Genomic DNA, 19,758 nt, shown 5'->3' on the forward strand with positions numbered 1-19,758 from the left:
AGGGGACCAATGGGGAGGCTGTGTGGCGCGAGGTGGGCGGGGCGAGGCGACTCTCAACGCTGCCAACACTACATTCATTGTATTTGCCAACTGGCCTTCGAACGGGAGGGGTTACGTGGTGGCCTGGAGAGGAATGTTGTGATCTGTGGCCTGTGAGCAGGTGTGGTGAGGCAGTGAGAGGTGCGGGCCTTAGTGAGATGTGTGAGGGCGGGCGGGAGGACGCGTGAGGCTCGGCAGGGAGGATGTGAGGAGCGGTGAGGTCGCTGAGCCGCCTTCAGATGCTCAGATAACAGTCTCCCCCACCATGGCGGCGCCCTCCACCACCACGGCTCTCTTCTGGGCTGTGGTGGGCGTGCTGTGGGGGTGCTCATGGGCGGACTACCCCGTGCTGATGTCACAGGGGCACCCGGGGGGCCCGCTGAGCTGTGAGCCCATCAGAGTGCCCGCCTGTCAGGACGTGGGCTACAACCTCACCTCCATGCCCAACCTGGTGGGCACGGAATTGCAGAAGGACGCTGAATCCCGCCTGGACTCATTCAACCCGCTCATCCAGTACGGGTGTTCCTCACAACTGCAGTTCTTCCTATGCTCCATCTACACGCCCATGTGCACGCCTCAGGTGGCCACGCCTATCGGTCCCTGCCGCCACCTGTGCCAGACCGTGCGGGACCGATGCGCCCCAGTCATGGCCGAACTGGGCTTCCCGTGGCCGCCTTTCCTTAACTGTTCACGCTTTCCCCCAGAGAACAACGAGGAGCACATGTGTATGGAGGGGCCGGGTGAGAAGATGCCGTTACTAGCCCCGCCCACACCCCTGTCCCCACCACGCCCACAGCACCACCCGCCCCCACACTGCAGCCAGTACGCCCAGCCACACAAGTACCGGTACATCAATGCCACCGGCACATGTGCTCCCTTGTGCCAGACCAACATATCCTTCACCACCAGCGACAAGTCCTTCGCTGGGGTGTGGATGGCAATATGGGCAGTGGTGTGCTTCGCCGTCACCGCCTTCACCCTATTCAGCTTTGCCATAGACACAGGGTCGTTCCGTTACCCCGAGCGTGCGGCGGTTCACTTCGTGGTGTGTTACAATCTGGTGTCCATCGGGTACCTAGTGAGGCTGCTGGCGGGCCCCGAGAGTGTGTCGTGTTACCAGCACCCTGAGCTTGGCCTGGTGGGGGTCACTGAGGGGGCCCTGCACACCACCTGTGCCGTCGTCTTCCTCCTCCTGTATTACTTCACCTTCGCTGCATCTGTATGGTATGTCACCTGTCATTTACCTCGGAAGTTATTGATTTCTGATGCCCTTTTTCTTGTGACTAATTAAACTGTTTATTTCTCAGCATTTACCATTATCGCTACGAACTTTTATTTTGTTGATATGTATTTATATGTGCGATGTATATATTTTACAATGTCATATATTCATAACTCTACCACCTGTCTGTAAACTGGGGGATGGATATCACTACTTCCTGTTATTCAGTAGGGTGCATTGGATCCGGAGTGAAGGAAGGGAAGACACCATTAAAACCTGTTAACATCATTATTAGGCTACATAACCAAAGTTCCATTGTTTACATCGTTAATATTACGGCAACTTCTCAACCTTGTCGTGTCTGCAACTTCTCAACCTTGTGTCCCTAGGCCTAGAGGATATCTTATTATTGTATTTTGTATGAAATTGATGAGGCAAGGGAACTGATGGAAGATGGAGGTGGTTGGAAGGAATTATGTACAGTACCGGTACGCAGGATCACATGACAGGTTTGATACTTTGTTTATAGCCGGCGGATTGATTGTGGCAAATACCGTACCGTGGAGAGGGTCTGTGTATAGAGGAATGTGCAGAATCTTAATTTAGGCCTGTGGGATAAAACCAGAATTCCGTGGGTTTGGTGACTGAAGGAGTGGCCTATTTCACCGTCCATACTGTTGATAAAATTCTCTCTCTCTCTCTCTCTCTCTCTCTGTCTGTCTGTCTCTCTCTCTCTCTCTCTCTCTCTCTCTCTCTCTCTCTCTCTCTCTCGGGGAAATAAAAGTCAGGATTATGCCGATAATGCGGTACTGAAACCTAATTGGAGTTTTAAATTTGTTTTGGAAATGATTGTTTGTTGACGATGTGGTAGTGTTTTGTAATCATAAGGTATATTTGTGATCATTATGGCCATTTTTTTTTTCTTACCACCTCCACCTCCTCCTCTTCCTCCTCCTCCTCATCATCATCATCAGTCTACCACAGGACAAAGGCTGGGCAAATACCTAACCACACATGCACACAAATATCGGCCCGAAGTTTGACCTATAGGGTTGAAAGTCTAACCCTCTGAAACACGCACCAGCAGAGAGAGGATTTTCATTGTATTTCGACAGTTTTCTTCAGACGAAACAGATGATGGGTGTTTGATTATTTCATAACCATAGACCTTTTGTGGCCATGTAAACACAAGTAGTTTATTAGTGTTAGGAACTTTTTACTCCAACGTGCCTAAAACTGACACCTCTCCATCTTGAATATTGAGTTGTAACATTGAATATGGTGCTAGTCACGAAGAAGTGCAGTGGAGAATGTAGATCTGTAGCACTGCCATTTTCTGCTAGTAAGTTACATGAAATAGGCTGCAAAAGGACGAAAACCTGAGCAAAGTTACGGTGAATGAACTACCGTACCGTACCGGGTATAGCATATTTTTTCCTCACCGTCCGTTAAGCCATAACGAACTGATTTTTTTTTTTTTTTTTTTTTTTTTTTTTTTTTTTTTGAGGGAACAATCTTGCAGGTTCCTGTCCTTTGGTTCCTTCTTTCTTACAGTAAAAAAAAAAAAAAGAAAAACTACTGGGGACAGGAAGCTTCGTGACACCTCTTCTATAGCGATTTATTTTGCATACAACACCTTGACATTCTCCTGCATACTCTCTGTCGTTCTCAAATCGATCTAGTTTGCATCAGTAACACGCAGGAGGATACTGAGGTGTAATTTACAGAATAAATGGCTAAGGAAGAGGTGTTAGGAAGTTTACAAATCGGGCCTTGACAGTCTTATTGGTGCCGCTACTTTGGAATGTTTAGTGAGAATAACAGCCGTTTGGACCCGACTTGGAGCCTCGTCAGGTGTGAACAGGCGGGTATGTGCGTGTCTACAGTACTGGTGAGGTGTGTGTGTGAGAGAGAGAGAGAGAGAGCCAGTGTGTGTCCCTCCCGCCTCACCTACACTCACCCACACACACTGTATGGCTGAGAAGGAAGGAGAGAGGGGAGGTGGAGGAGGCAGGGAGGGAGGGTGGAAGAGGATGGAGGGAGTGTGTAGGAGGCAGGGAAAGAGGGTCGAGAGAGGAGAGAGGGAGAGAAAGTGAAGGAGTCAGGGAGGGAATGTGGAAGAGGCAGGCGCGGGAGGTGGAGGTGGGAGGGTGGAAGAGAGGCGCGGGCGTTGGAGGTGGAGGAGGCAGGGTGGGAGGGTAAAGGAGGCAGGCGGGGAAGGTGGAGGAGGCAGGGTGGGAGGGTGGAGGAAGCAGGTGGAGGAGGAAGAGAGGGAAGGTGGAGGAGAGGAGTGGGTAGGTAGGTAGGGAGCGAGAGGTGAGAGAGTGAATGGCATAAGTACCGATGAGGCATAGAAGGGAGAGTAAGGGGGAAGAGGAGAAGAGGTAGGGAGGGGAGAGGAGGAAATAGATCAAGGTGAGAGAGGAGTATGGGAGAAGTAGGGAGGGGAGAGGAGACAGGGAGAAGGGGTAGGGAAGGGAGAGGAGAAGGGAGAAAGCAGGGACGGGAGAGAAGGGGAGAAGTAGGGAGGGAAGAGGAGAAAAGGAGAAGCGGTAGGGAAGGGAGAGGAGAAAGAGAAGTAGGGAGGGTATAGAAGAAAGAGATGACTCACTGGAGAGAGAGAGATGAGTGGTTATCATTCACTCGTATATGATTCATCTCTGCCCCTCACATCCATCAACCTATTCAGTTAAATCTGTATATTAATCCATTGACCGTGGTGTTTTTAGCCTGTGTAACGTGAATAGAATCGTGTGTGGTAAGTATAAGCTGAATGAAATCGTCCGTTGTAAGCTGGAATGTACCGTAATACTAAGTGCTTTATTGTTAGAAAAAAAGTTAGTTTAAACATTTTGGGTGGCCTAAGGTGTTTCTATTAATAATCCAAGGGCGCATTGTTTGTTTATTTATTTATTGTAACTTTTTGAGCCCCAAAGTTTTCATGAACATTTCAGCCGTTTCACCCTGAAGGCATATTTTCACTGGGTAATGTTTAGGAAGCGATATGTAAGAAACAAATTGGGAACAAATTCGTTTCACAGTTCTAAGTCGTCTTGCTTCTCTGCCGTTTCTTCCGCAAATAAAAGATAAGCAAGATATTGTGGGGTGTTTAATGTGTCTGGTGGTGATTGGTGCATGGGTGTGCTTTGTAGGCAGGTGGTGTGCATTTGTTTTCGCTGGTGCATAATGGTCCCGATTCAGGTAATGAGAGGAAGTGGGTCTGTCTCATGTCAGATTCTAAATCATCAAGGTGGACATCCTGTGTATGTAACATCTGTGGCCAACCACTGGAAATTGGTCTTGGGCTTGAATTACGCGGGTTCAAGTTAGGTTAAGTGGCGTTCAGGAAAAGATGGCTTGGAATACACTAGTTTCTGGGATGGGGTCGGCAGGTCTATTACTCGGAAACTACTTGTGCTTTGCAATAAATATCAGGGCCATTTTCTTTCAAAACACAAGAAAATGATAGCTTCATCGTTAGAATCCGGTGTCGTATGCACGGAGTGACATAACTGGAGATTCGCGTTCAGGGAGCTGCCTGCGGGTGCGCATGCGCAGTAGGAAGCCTGTGGCATACATTTTAGCTCATGCTGAAAGTATCCACTTGTAATCTTCAGAAATGTCCCATTCATCACAGTCATATACGGTATCGTATGTAACTATGTGACAGAGATATACCGGCAGTTGGATGCCTTATCGTCCATTAGAAAACTAAAAAGTCGAAGCAGGTAGGTGGAAATGGGTAAATATGTCGTATTGCACGTGATGTGTTTTTAGTTCCAACCATGCATCTGTCGTTTTTCACTTGAAACCAAGTAGTAGTAATCAGCAAAGTTACATAACCTGACACATATTTAGCTCTGTGTCAAAGATGGTCAAGTGTTATGCTCGTCCTGAACAAAATACAGTATTGAAGCTTACAGCTGCAAATGTGTAAATTTGTTCGATAATAACTGGACATTATTTTCGCTCCATTCATATTCATTCAGTCATGGACGTCCGGAGGGGGGGGGGGGCAAGGGGGTGGTACCGTAGTTGTCCCCCCTTGGAATTCCAAAGTGCTTCAGTTCTTGTTCAAGGATGATTGAGTCGATTCATGCATTGTCACTTTATGCATTTGATGTAAGTCATGTAACTCATGCAAGTTTATGCCTATCCCTATTTGGAGTGTGTGTATTTTGATATAATTATAGCCGCACATTTATGTATAATTTCTTTTATTTTGCCCCTCCCCTTACAAAAAATCCTGCCGGCGCCCCTGCGTTCAGTTGAGACTCGCGAGCCTTATCAGTGACTCCAATGGCTGCATGAGACCTGTTAAAAAAAAAAAAAAAAAAAAAAAAAAGTAATTTTCCATCAAGTACTATTCACGAGAAAGGTAGTTTTTCGGAATTACACCTAATTAACACACTGAAATTGATATGTTCACTACTTAAGCAATTCTAAACAATTTATTTATAAAGTGAAATAAAGAGGGGGAGATGCCAGCTCTTTATCTCTGTTGCGTAATGAATAATGGCAAACCAACCTGACCAAATCTGACCAAATCGAACTGAACCTAATATAAACTTACCCAATTTTGTTTAACTTGACCTAACCTGATCTTACCTAACAGCCTAACCTAATATAACCTAGCCTGATTTTAACAGAAGGAGCAGTGGACCGAGCTAGGAGCTGGACTGTCCTCTCTCCCAATCCTTATCTTCTGAGTACAACAAATGTTTTATAAAAGAGAATTTGCTTTAAAGTGCGTAACACAAGTGGCGAACACATTAATTTCAGGTTCTGTTAGTTGGGTGTAATTCCACAATATACCGAAAGCAACTCCCACACCACTCGTCATTCTTTGTGTGAGACCATTAATTAAGGTAGGGCAATGTTTACTCTCGTACAGCCTTGGGATTTTGGTGTTTTGGCAGTTTATAAATTCACAACTGTTAGGCTGTTCAGGCCATTCATTCATAGTGTCAGTACATTCATTTGTCCTCGTATTCACTATTTTTTTTTTCTATTGTCTTCTGCATGGCGTGATCTATCCATTAATTTATCTGTCCGTCCCTCCTTCCTTTTATCCATCTGTCCTTTCCATATCTAACCGTTTGTCCTTCCCTTTATCTGTCCATCTGTCCTTCCCTTTATCAGTCAGTCTATCCTTCCCTTTATCTATCCTTTCCTTTATATGTCCATTTATCCATCCCTTTATCTATCCATCTATCCATCCCTTTGACTGTCCATCTCTGTCCCTCTATAGGCATTTTTGTATTTGTTGAAGGGGAGAAAATTGACACTACCTTAATAAATATTCCATGGTCGTAATCTAATCTAACGACCTAACAAACCTAACGTGAATCTAACTTTACGGTAATCTAATATGTGTGGTTAGGCACGGATAAGTTAGGTTAGTGTTAGGTTTAGGAGTGATGTTAGAATGGGTTTAGTTAGGAGTTTTAGCTTTCTGATTGTTTATTAATATCGTCCCTCTTCCCTATTTACATTCATGATCCCCCCCTTTCCCTCCTTCCAGCCATCTTTTGTGTTATTTCTCTCTCTCTCTCTCTCTCTCTCTCTCTCTCTCTCTCTCTCTCTCTCTCTCATAATGCAAGGCTTTTACCTAATCCTTCATTCCATCCCTCAAACCATCCATCCATTCATCCACCCACCCACCCCATATCTATCCATCCATTCAGTCATTCATTCATCCGCCCCCACCCCACATCCATTCATCCATCCATAGATCGATCCATCCATCCCCCCACTCCACATCCATCCATCCATCGACCTATCCATTCATCCATCCACCCCTCACCCCACATCCATCCATCCATCCATTGATTCATCCTCTCACCCCATCCCACATCCATCTGTCCATCCGTCCCCCCACCGCACATCCATTATCCATCCGTCCCCCCACCTCACATCCATCTATCCATCCGTCCCCCCACCCCACATCCATCTATCCATCCGTCCCCCCACCTCACATCCATCTATCCATCCGTCCCCCCACCCCACATCCATCTATCTATCCATCGACCCATCCATTCATCCATCCACCCCGCACCCCACATCCATCCATCCATTCATCCATCCATCATTTCATCCATGTGTCAGTCTGTCCATCTGTGCACTCATCCATCCACTCTGAAGGCCTCTGTCATCATGCATATTTTAAGGTTGTGTTTAGAATCCCCTTGAGTGCTTATTAGAGTGAGGGAGATGGGAGATAAGCAGAGGGAGGGAGAGAGAGAGAGAGAGAGAGAGAGAGCAGATGGAAGGATGGGTGGATGGAGAGAGAAAAAATGAACTGGATAGAAAAAGTATAGGAAAGGAGTGGATATAAGAGAGAGAGAGAGAGAGAGGGAGGGAGAGGTATGGAAGGATGGATGAATGGAGAGACAGGGGAAAGAAGGAATCGGAAGGAAAGTGTAGGAAGGGAGTGGATATGAGAGAGAGAGAGAGAGAGAGAGAGAGAGAGAGAGAGAGCATTTGGCAGGATGGGTGGATGGAGTGAGATAAGGATGAATCGAAAAGAGAAAAAGTATAGGAAAGAGTGGATATAAGACAGACAGACTCAGACAAGGGAGGGAAGAGAAGCAATGATAAAATGAAGGGGAAGAAGAAGTGCTGTGAAGCCTTAGAAATGAGGGGGTAGCCTATGCCCCCTCTTCTCTCTCTCTCTCTCTCTCTCTCTCTCTCTCTCTCTCTCTCTCTCTCTCTCTCTCTCGTATTATCTCACATAGAATAAATTATAGACTAGATACCAACTCGAGGAGGAACCCACGGATGGAAATTTGACAAAACGGAAAATCCGTAACACCTCTTCTTATGCGATTTATTTTGCTTATTAGACTCTGCTCTCCTAGTCTGAGTAAATCATCCTAATATCACAATGCTCTACACAGGTAACTTACAAGAGGGCATTTACAAGCCATAGCCAAAAATCAATCGCTAAGGAAAGGGTGCTAGGGAGGTAATGGAGTGGTAGATTGAATAATTCCTCCTTTCCTGTAAAGTTTCCCTAACCTTGCATTTTTCCCCCAGGTTAGGTGCACTTCCTTTTTCAATGTCAGTGCTGCGGGTGGGACAGGTGGGTGGGGAGAGCCTTCATCCTTATACTCTCACTATACTAGCAGAGTAGTATAACAAGTGCCTGACAACTTCATGATACCGGTACTGTATCTCCTCGAGCTGGGCCGTAAGACTTTTAGACGTACTACTTGTCTCTCTTTCTCTCTCTCTCTCTCTCTCTCTCTCTCTCTCTCTCATTATAATCATTGTTTATAGTGGTGAGAGCAGTGATTAAGCGGGGTAGTAATATTGGCGATGATGATAATATTACAGTGGGTAAGAGAGGCGGTGGTCGAGTGGTAATGGCAGGGGCTGTGGTGTTTACTGTCTATGTGCTAAAATGGCAGGAGTAGTTTGGTTATTGAGAGAGAGAGAGAGAAAGAGTAAAAATGTTCTTATACGAGAGAGTGTGGAGGAGGATATGTACGGTATTGATGCTAATACGGGTCTGTTAAATACTAGTATATAGTTTGTTCACTTTAACTTGCCTAGATTTTCGTCCTTTTGCAACCTGTTTCTGTTTGCCCAGTGTGAGAAAACAGTACTGCACATCTATCTATTTATAGCCAGACGCCATAATTCCGTAAAGGGTGGCCGTTTGTCTTTGAGTTAGTGGTATTACGAGGAGGGGCACCAACCCTGCGCCAACCCTCTTGTTGACACGTAAGGAACACATTCGGGTTGTTTTTTTGGTTACCACCCAGTGTTGTAAATGGTTTCCTGGGTTACAGAAAACCATTAATCTTGTCAGTGTAAAGCTAACTGAAAATGAAAGGCGAATAATAAAGAATGAAAAGATAGATGGGGAAATAGGAAGAGAGGAGGGTAGACAGAAAAAGAATGATGAAGGTGAAAAAAGTAGTACGCAGCACTACAACAAGTGAGTGGATGATGATCGCCACCACCTACCACCAATACCACACATACGTGCATAAACACAGGGATGGGCATTGACAAACTTTTACATGAACGCACATACAGTATAAAGAAACGCACAAACACGTACGGTATGTACTCGTAGTCAGGGATTCACACACGCACATATGCAAGAACGCACACACCGGTACACGCACATATATTGGAACTCACACATGGGTACACACACGTACAGGGACGCGCAGTGACATACATACATAAGTACAAGGTTGCACATAAAGCATAGAGGAGTGTAAGTGTGCAGCTGGTCACATACTCATTCGTATGCTGGTGTGTGTGTGTGTGTGTGTGTGTGTGTGTGTGTGTGTGTGTGTGTGTGTACCTGAGGAGGGAGAGAGGTTAAGGCTGTGTCTGTTTATGAGGGAAAGTTGATATATCGTTTATGATGCGGCTCTTTGCTTATGTGATCCTGCTTGGGGGAGTTTAGTGTTTATTTGCGTGTGTGTGCTCTTAGTGTTTGCTTTGTTTGCTGGATGTGTTTATGTGTGTGTGTGAGAGAGACCTACACACACACACACACACACACACACACACACACACACACACACATACAGTCTTCAAAACCCATAATCTCCCCAACAGATAACACAGCAGTACAGCTTAGAGATAACAGGACCCACATTCACGAAGTCTGTACGATATCCTAAGCCTTGTAACTTGTGTAAGATTTTTTATACATACATTTATCTTCACTACCACCAAACACTTCACTAATCACTTAATTTATATATATGAAGCCTTAATGTTTTGTATTATTGTTTTACCAGGTTTATAGCGTTTTCATACATACATACACATACATGCATACCGGTACAGTACATACATACATACATACACATACGTACATACATACATACATACATACATACACACACGTACATACATACATACATACACATACCGTACAGTACATACATACATACATATACATACACACATACGTACATACATACATACATACATACACATACATACGTACATACATACTTACATACATACGTACATACATACATACATACATACATATACACATACATGGGCACATATAAGTACAAGAGGATATTGAGATGTACAGAATAAATCACTTAGGAAGAGGTGTTACGGAGCTCCCATTGCTACCTAGAATCCGGCCTTAGATAGCTGGCGTTATCATGGCGGGAAGATAACAGTAAATCAAGATAAGAGAGCTATCTTGAATGCTGGGCTGAAGTGCAGGTGACAGGAGGGTTCGTGACACCTCTTTCATAGCGATTTATTTTCCATATTACACCTAGACATTTGTAACACCTGTTCCCTAGCGATTTAATATCCATGTTACACCAGAACATTCGTAACACCTTCCTTAGCGATTTATTTTCCATGTTACTCCTAGACATTCGTAACACTTCTTCCATAGCGATTTATTTCCATGTTACATCTGGACATTCGTAACACCTTCCATAGGGATTTAATTTCCATGTTACACCTAGACATTCTTAACACCTCTTCCATAGCGATTTGTTTTCCATGTTACACCTGGACATTTGTAACAACTGTTCCTTAGCGATTTAATTTCCATGTTACACCTAGACATTCGTAATACCTCTTCCTTAGCGATTTATTTTCCTTCTTACACCTGGACTTTCGTAACACCTCTCCCATAGCGATTTGTTTTCCATGTTACACCTGGACATTTGTAACACCTCTTCCTTAGCGATTCAGTTTCCATGTTACACCTGGACATTCGTAACACCTCTCCCCTAGCGATTTGTTTTCCATGTTACACCTGGACATTTGTAACACCTCTTCCTTAGCGATTTAATTTCCATGTTACACCTAGACATTCGTAACTTTTCTGCCTTGGCGATTTAATTTCCATGTTACACCTGAACATTTGTAACACCTCCTTAGCGATTTATTTGCCTTGTTACACCAAGACATTCGTAACACCTCTTCCTTAGCGATTCATTTTCCATGTTACACCTAGACAATCGCCTGTTGGTTACTATAATCGCTTTGATGTCGACATAGCATAAGTAACACAGGAGGACACTTAATCGTCTATCTATCTATCTATCTATTTGTCTATAGCCCGACGCCCTAATCCCGCAAAGGGTGGACGCAGACAAAACGCCGTCAAGTCGCTCTGTCACCCACCATTTGACTCCCCTCTCCCCAGCGCACTCCCCCTTCTCTCAAATACCTCTCAACTCCATCCCTCCACCTCATCCTCGGTCCCCCTTAATCGTAATGTGAAGAATAAATCGCTATGGAAGAGATGTTACGAAATATCCAGTCACTTAAAATACCGCACACCGATTTTTTTTTTTCTCTCTCATTTTTCAACTTCCATCTTACTGTTAGCTCCTTAGTCCGTATTCTCGGTTGAGGAAGATCCCTAACACCTTTTCCTAAGCGATTTATTTTGCTTATTACACCTGTCTCACTTACCAGTATGTGTTACGTAAATCCTTCATGTTTCGCCATACTCTGCATAAATAACGTACAAAAGGATATTAACCAGCAATATCCAAAAATAAATCGGTAAGGAAGAGGTGTTAGGGAGCCTCCTTAGCTGAGACTTTAGATGGTTAATTCCACTCCACCGGTCGATTTCTCGCGTTGTGGGGACGGCTCAGTGGTATCAGTAACTGCCCTGCGTTATTGATTGACTTCTGCTGCCACAATCACGCCCACACCAGCAGACTGATATTCATTCATTTCTTACACTTACAGCCACAGCCACGCCCACACCAGCAGACTGATATTCATTTCATACTCCTGCCACAATCACGCCCACACCAGCAGACTGATATTCATTCATTTCATACTCCTGCCACAATCACGCCCACACCAGCAGACTGATTTTCGTTCATTTCATACTCCTGCCACAATCACGCCCACACCAGCAGACTGAGCCGTCCCCGCAACACAAGATACTGCGGCATGAGTTTCTAGTGATGTGCTATTTACGAACCATCCTGCATAACATCCTCGCAGTGAAGGGGTTAATGAAGGCTGTCTACCCCTTGAGTTCGAGAAGTGAGCGAAAGGAAGTGGTCAGGATATAGGACGAAGAAAATGGAGCAGTGATAACAATAAAAATGATGATGATGATGACGATAATAATAATAATAATAATAATAATAATAATAATAATAAAGATGAGAAGGAGTGGAGAGGTGTATGAGAGAGGGGTGTGTGAGCGGGGAGCAGGGCAGTGAAATGGCAGGGGACAGGGCGACGTGGAGGCGATTTGTTTGTGGCCACCCCTTACGGGATTAAGGCGACTAGCAGTAGACGGGTAGACAGAATAATAATAAATGGTCCCGTCGTAAAGAAAGGGTTGTGTGGTCTGAGTGAGTGTTGTGTTGTTTTTGTTTTGTCTTGCAGGGAACAGTTCACGGGCTCCTGGCCTTTGGTTCCTTCTTCCTTGTACAAAAAAAAAGTAATAGACAAAATCACCTACGGGGAGGTGTTACGAAATCTTCAGAGCATCGTAACACCTCTTTCTTAGCGATTTATTTTCCACATTATGCCATTATATTCACGTAACACCTCTATCCTAGTGATTTATTTTTCATAATACGTCTTTATATTCACGTTAAACCTCTAACTTAGCGATTTATTTCCCATAGTACGCCTTTATATTCACGTTAAACCTATAACTTGGCGATTTATTTTCCATAGTACCGGTACGCCTTTATAGTCACGTAACACCTCTATCCTAGCGATTCATTTCCCATATTACGCCATTATAATCACGTTAAACCTCTAACTTAGCGATTTATTTTCCATAGTACGCCATTATAGTCACGGAACACCTCTCTCCTAGCGACTTATTTTCCATATTACCGTACGCCTTTGTATTCGCCTGTAGTTCATGTTATTTTTACTTGCGGAGTAATTTGCATCAGTAATTTGCAAGGCGATATCAAACTAATACGCAGAATAGATCGCCGAGGAACAGGTGTTAAGAGGCCACAAAGGTCATCGGGAAAAGAAGATTTATTTGTTTATTTATTTTTTATTAGGAGACTCCCAAGCGCCTATTTCCATGCGATTTATTTTTAGAGACTCCCAAGTCCCTCTTTCCTTGCGATTTATTTTTGAGACTCCATAGCACCTCTTTCCTTGAGATTTATCTCTATCATCTTAAAATTCCCATGTCGTTTATATATTCAGTCTTGACATGGTTTGCATCACTAATATACAAAAGGGAATGGAGATGTAATAGGCGGAGAATAAATCACAAAGGAAGAGATGTTACGAAGAGAACCCGTTGCGAGAAGAACTTTAATCACGTAACTGTAACTTACTTATTTACTTTTATTTATTAACGAGTTTCCTTCACATTCTTCATTCATATTCTTCCTTCACATTCTTCCTTCACATTCTTCCTTCACATTCTTCATTCATATTCTTCCTTCACATTCTTCCTTCACATTCTTCCTTCACATTCTTCATTCATATTCTTCATTCATATTCTTCCTTCACATTCTTCCTTCACATTCTTCATTCATATTCTTCATTCATATTCTTCCTTCACATTCTTCCTTCACATTCTTCCTTCACATTCTTCATTCACATTCTTCATTCATATTCTTCATTCATATTCTTCATTCATATTCTTCCTTCACATTCTTCCTTCACATTCTTCCTTCACGTTCTTCCTTCACATTCTTCCTTCACATTCTTCATTCATATTCTTCATTCATTTTCTTCCTTCACATTCTTCCTTCTCATTCTTCCGTCACATTCTTCCTTCACGTTCTTCCTTCACATTCTTCATTCATATTCTTCATTCATTTTCTTCCTTCACATTCGCATAGTTGGTTTGGATATTCCGTAATCTATAGGGTTGCTTCCACTAGCCTAAATATTTGCCTACTTTATCCTTTTTGTTTAACTTGACCTGAAATTGCCATCTCTCCATCATGCCTGCTGAGTTGTAGCTGTAGGTTACTACTGATATGATGCCACTCACGAAAAAGTTCAATGGTGAGTGTAGAGCCGTGGTATTGTTTTTTCTGCCTTTGAGCTACGTTAAATAGGCAGCAAATGTACGAAAATCGAGGCCAATTTGTGTAAAACTATAATGTAGTACCGAGTTTCGTTCACATCTATAGGAAAAAAAAATCGTTTCGTCTTTCAAATTGGACGTGAGAGTCACTTATAGTTCGTTAGATCGAAGTGTAGTACCGTATCGACAGTCGGCCTCCTAGCAATTTTGATTTGATATTGAAATTCCTTAATATTTTGGATTACTTTCCCTTAATGCTTGCGTACTATTATTACCGTAATTTTTCTTCACATATAAATATAGAGTAAAAACTGTTTCGTTCTTCTAACTGGCTGTGAAAGTTACAAGTAGAGATCGTTAGACAAGTGTACTTTAAACGGTCGCTCTCCCAGCAATTCTGATTTGATTTTGAAATTCCGCTTCCACGTCTCCTCCCGCCCTCCTCTGCCCTGCATTTTAAAGAGGAGCGGCGTTTGGTGTGTTTTTGTGGAGAGGATGGCGGAGGAGGAAAGAGGTGAGGGAGGATGAGAGATGAATGAAGAATGAGGAGGAAAGAGAGAGGGGGGAGGGAGGGAGGACGAGGGAAGAATGAGGAATGACGAGGAAGAGGAGGAGAGAGAACGAGGGAAGAATGAGGAGGAAAGAGAGAGGGGGGAGGGAGGGAGGACGAGGGAAGAATGAGGAATGACGAGGAAGAGGAGGGGAGAGAGAACGAGGGAAGAATGAGAAATAGCTAGTAAGTAGAGGAAGGAGGAAGATGAGGGAGAGCGAAGGAGGAATGAGAAAAGACGGGAAGGGGGAGGAGACAGGAGGAGGAGGGTATGGAATTCAAAGGAGTACAGAGGCATCCAAACAACCGATATGTTTGTTTTCAAAATTCAGGAATAGAATGAATCAGGTGGTAAAGACGACGAGAAGGATAAATTTACGGGTTGAGAAGGGAGGGAAAGAACAGGTAAATATTGATTAGAGAGAGAATGGAGGATGAGCTGGTGAGCCTGTTGATTGAGAAGAGGAAGGAGGAGGAGGAAGAGAAGGAAGAGGAAGGAGGAGGAAGAAGAGGAGGAGGAGGAAGAGAAGGAAGAAGAGGAGGAGGAGGAAGAGAAGGAAGAAGAGGAGGGGAGGAAGAGAAGAAAGAAGAGGAGGAGGAGGAAGAGAAGAAAGAAGAGGAGGAGGAGGAAGAGAAGAAAGAAGAGGAGGAGGAAGAGAAGGAAGAAAGGGAGGAGAAGGAGAAGGAAGAGGAGAAGAAAGGAGATAACAAAAGACGGGAGAAAAGTGCCTATCAGTCACACGAGTCAAGAAGGCATTTGGTTCTTGCTCTCCGAAGACTGCAATACTCAACCGTCGAATTTACCGTACACGTCCCTATTTAAGGTCTAGGTACGAGGAAGGCTGGGGAGGAGGACAAGGAGGTGGAAGAGGAAGGGGACAAATGGAGAGATGAGGAGGACAAGGAGGTCGAAGTGTAGGAAAGGGACAAGGAGGTTCGGAAGGAGGACACGGGAAGGGAGGTGGAGGAGGACAAGGAAGAGGATGGAGGTGGAGGAAGAAGATAGAGGTGGAGGACAAGGAAGAGGATGGAGGTGGAGGAGGAGGACAGGGAAGAGGATGGAAGTGGAGGAGGACAAGGAATACAAAGGAAAGCAAACAGCAACAGACTTTATGGTCCTTTCGAGGCTGCTTGTTGCAGAGTAGACGATGACTACGAGATATAATTCGACATGCTGAAGGATAAGGAGTGTAAAACAAGAAAGCTTCCCCCCTCCCCCCACCTCCAAACCCTCCAGTTAAAATTGGCAGGAAAGTGAGAAGGACCATCATGCAGCATGGAAAAACTGACATGGAAAGTTCAAAGGAAAGACTGAAAAGGAAAAGTTACATTCTGTAATACTTTATCAATAAGCTGCCAGCTTGAATAACCTGAAAGAGAATTAATAAAGTGAAATGAATAATCTAATAAGTAAATAACTAAGGTATGACATTATGTATGGGTGCTGTGAGTTAACGGGGCGCCTGTAGACGCATTGTGGAAAATGCACAGTGTGGATGTTCAGGGGTGGTGCGGCAGCCATTCCTGGCGCTTTTAAGGTAGGCAGCAGTCATTCAGGTCCCAGCTTCGTTCATTCCACTGAGAGAAGGAACTTTCCCATGCGGGACAAGCACACAACTTACCTCCTGAAGCAGGTCGAAGGTAAGAGTAGTGACCGTTAACTCAGGGCTGTCTTTGGAGATCCTAGTCTGTGCATATAGCCTACTACTTTATTTGCATTTAATAAATTGATAAATATAGAATGACGTGATGCAATGGTACGTACGGGTACGTTAAGTTTATGGGGTGACTTGTAGACAGGAGGGGAATGAACGTATGCGTAACTGGTAAAAGTAAGTTATTCAGACAAAAAGTGAGTCAGCTGAGGATTCTCGTGCAAGTACTTGTCAATTTTGTTTTTAAATATGTTACTTGAGATACTGTTCATGGTATCTGAGAGTAATCTGTTCCAGATATTTACGACTCCTGAAGAAGTATTTTGCTTTATGGGACTGGAAACGCCTTCCCATAAGTCTGCAGTCATTACTCCTGGTTTGACGACTGGTCTATTTCAAAATATTTTTAATCTTATCCCTTCATGATTTTGAAAACTTCAATAAGGTCACCATTTAACCTGCGTTTCGTTAAGCTAAATAATTTCAGTTCTTCAAGGTGGAGGAGGACAAGGAATACATCCTGTCCTTCATGTGGTTTGTTTTTTTTGTGATTCTTCGCAGTATTTTCTCTAATATCCTTTCTGTAGTATGGAGACTGGAACTGCATACAGTCCTCAAGATTGGGGCGCACTATTGAGTTGTACAAGGAAGTATGACTTTCCTGTTTAAAGGCAAAAGTTCCTCCAATAAAACCCACCAACTTGTTCGCGGTTTTAACTGCCTCGGTGCTCTGCATCTGGGTTTTAGGTCATCTGATATTACCTAACCAAGATCCTTTTCATTGTCTGTACCTGATAACTGGATATTGTTCATTTTGTAATTTGCATGGACGTTATTTCCAATATGAAGCACTTTGCATTTTTCTATGTTGAATTTCATTTGCCATTTTTCTGCCCAGCGTGGCAAAGTATTAAGGTCATTTTGTAACTGCTGCCACTACAACGTTGAAGTTACTTTATTGGTTATTTTAGTATCGTCTGCAAATTTTGATATTTTATAATTTAAACCCTCATCTGTGTCGTTTATGTAGAAAATAAAAAGTATCGGTCCAAGTACTGAGCCATGGGGAACACCACCAATCACATTACGCCATTTGGATTCCATTAATCACTACTTGCTGTTTTCGGTCTGAAAGCCAGTCTTGTAACCATTTCCCCAAATGTCCTTTTATTCCATGGGTTTCTATTTTCCTAATGAGACGCTTGTGAGGGATAGTGCCAGATGATTTCTGAAGGACGAGGTAAATATATCTGCAGCTTATGAGTCGTCTATGATTTGTAAATGTCATGGAAGAAGTCCAGTAAGTTAGTGAAGCATTAACGTCAATGTCCGAATCCAAGCTGCTAGTCTTTAAGTATATTATTTTGTCTAGATAATTAACTATTTTATCTCTTGTGATTGTTTCCATTAATTTGCACACTAGTGATGTCAATGTGATTGGTCTTTAATTTCCTGAGCGACTTATTTCCTTTTTTGATAGTTGGTGTTAAATATGTTAGTTTCTATTCGCATGGGACTTTCCCAGTATTTAACGATTTATTGAATAAGACAGAGAGTGGCAGGAATAACTCATTTTTTGGTTCTTTGAAAATTCTCGAAAGAGGATGGAGGTGGAGGAGGAGGACAAGGAAAAGGATGAAGGTGGCTGAGGAAGACAAGTGGAGAGAGGTGGAGGAGGAGGAGGACAAGGTGAAGGAGATGTAGGTGGAGGAGGAGGAGGAAAGAGATGGGAGGTGGAGGAGGAGGAGGACATTGGAAGGGAGGAGAAGGAGGAAAGAGACAGGGAGGTGGAGGAGGAGAACAAGCGAAGGGAAGGAGGTCAAGGAGCATGAGTTGAGGGACAGGGAGATGGAGTAGGAGGACAAATGGAGGAAGGAGGACGGTGGGGGAGGGGGTGGAGGCCGTGGCAGCACCGAGGGGCAGCTCTTGATGTAAAATTCATGAAGCTGAAGATTTATCGCGCGGTCAGAACGTCGACTTCTTTCTGCGCGCGCATCCCATCCTTCCCACCCTAACGCTTGCATTCTCTCTCTCTCTCTCTCTCTCTCTCTCTCTCTCTCTCTCTCTCTCTCTCTCGTAAATGTTCGACTTTGGGCATACACTTCATATTCCAGTCATTCAGGCCCAGCAATACTCTTAGTGTCAAGCACCTTTATGTAGCACCACTTGGGCCCTAATACCCACCGTCCATGTTGAATACTTACCAGGGCTGTCTCATTCTGAATTGGAGTGATGATATTAACGGGGGTGATTTATAACAGCGGTGGGTGTGGTGGAGGATCAGTAAAATCGTTATATATATATATATATATATATATATATATATATATATATATAGATAGATAGATAGATAGATATAGATATATAATCAATTCATTATTGTGTTCCCTCTCCTAGCCTGGAATCGAATGTTCGTCCCTTCCAACAGCAGAACACTCCTCAGACCACATCTACTTGATACTTCCCCTCCTTACCAATTGTTACCCTAAAATCTGAAAATATAACACCACAGATCCACCGAGACATCGAAGCAAAGGTGTGTTATTTGGCGTGAAACTATATCAATACCAAACACCTTAATCCCGTAAGGGGTGGCCACAAAAAATTGCCTCCATGTCGCCCTGTCCTGTCCTTTGGCTGCCCTGCCTCCAACTCACACCCGTCTCTCATATCCCTCCACTTCACTCCCCGCGGTCTCCCCCTTGCCCCCTCCTCCTCCACCTCATTCACCAACACTCATCCAGTCAGTTTCTCATTCCGCACTCTAACCCTCAATCTCATCCTTAGTCTCTCCCTCCTCCTCATTCCCTCCACGTCATTCACATGCACTTCTAGTCAGTCTCTCATTTTCCACGTTGTCACATCCATATCATAACGCACCTTTACTTCATTTGTTTGCCTGTCTCCACGTAACTCCACATGCTTCTCTCATATAACTCATTTCCACTACTCTTATATATATAACTCATCTCCACTGCTCTTATATAACTCATTTTCACTGCTCTTATATATATATAACTCATTTCCACTGCTCTCTTGTCACGTGTCCGTCCAGCAGTGCCAGTATCGTGTTGATGTACAGGTTGGTCCAAATATAACACTCGTCTTTCCGCTCCGCTAAATGGTTTCTCACGTGTTGCTGGGACGGCTCACGCAGCGCTGTCATCGTCCATTTGGCATCATTTACTCACTCCTGCTCCCACTGCCACACGCACTCACACCCATACCGGCAGACTGAGCCATACCTGCAGCGTCAAAGATACAGCCGTGTGTGCCTATTGCCGCGCTA

The 19,758-nt window shown here is 43.9% G+C and overlaps 1 protein-coding gene across 1 annotated transcript in view; it reads left to right on the plus strand.

Moving 5' to 3' along the window:
* Nucleotides 1-220: 220 nt before the first annotated feature.
* Nucleotides 221-19,758, plus strand: part of LOC145409701 (frizzled-4-like) — a 64,089-nt gene continuing 44,551 nt past the window's right edge. Inside the window, exon 1 of the mRNA XM_080280057.1 lies at nucleotides 221-1,263. Within this exon, the coding sequence (XP_080136183.1) occupies nucleotides 305-1,263 (959 nt within the window). The 5' untranslated portion in view covers nucleotides 221-304. The remainder of the gene's footprint in view (nucleotides 1,264-19,758) is intronic.

The sequence above is a fragment of the Coenobita brevimanus genome, chromosome 82, assembly GCF_032717465.1.
Source record: "Coenobita brevimanus isolate Jiangsu-jjx chromosome 82, ASM3271746v2, whole genome shotgun sequence".
NCBI classification, from domain to species: Eukaryota; Metazoa; Arthropoda; class Malacostraca; order Decapoda; family Coenobitidae; genus Coenobita; species Coenobita brevimanus.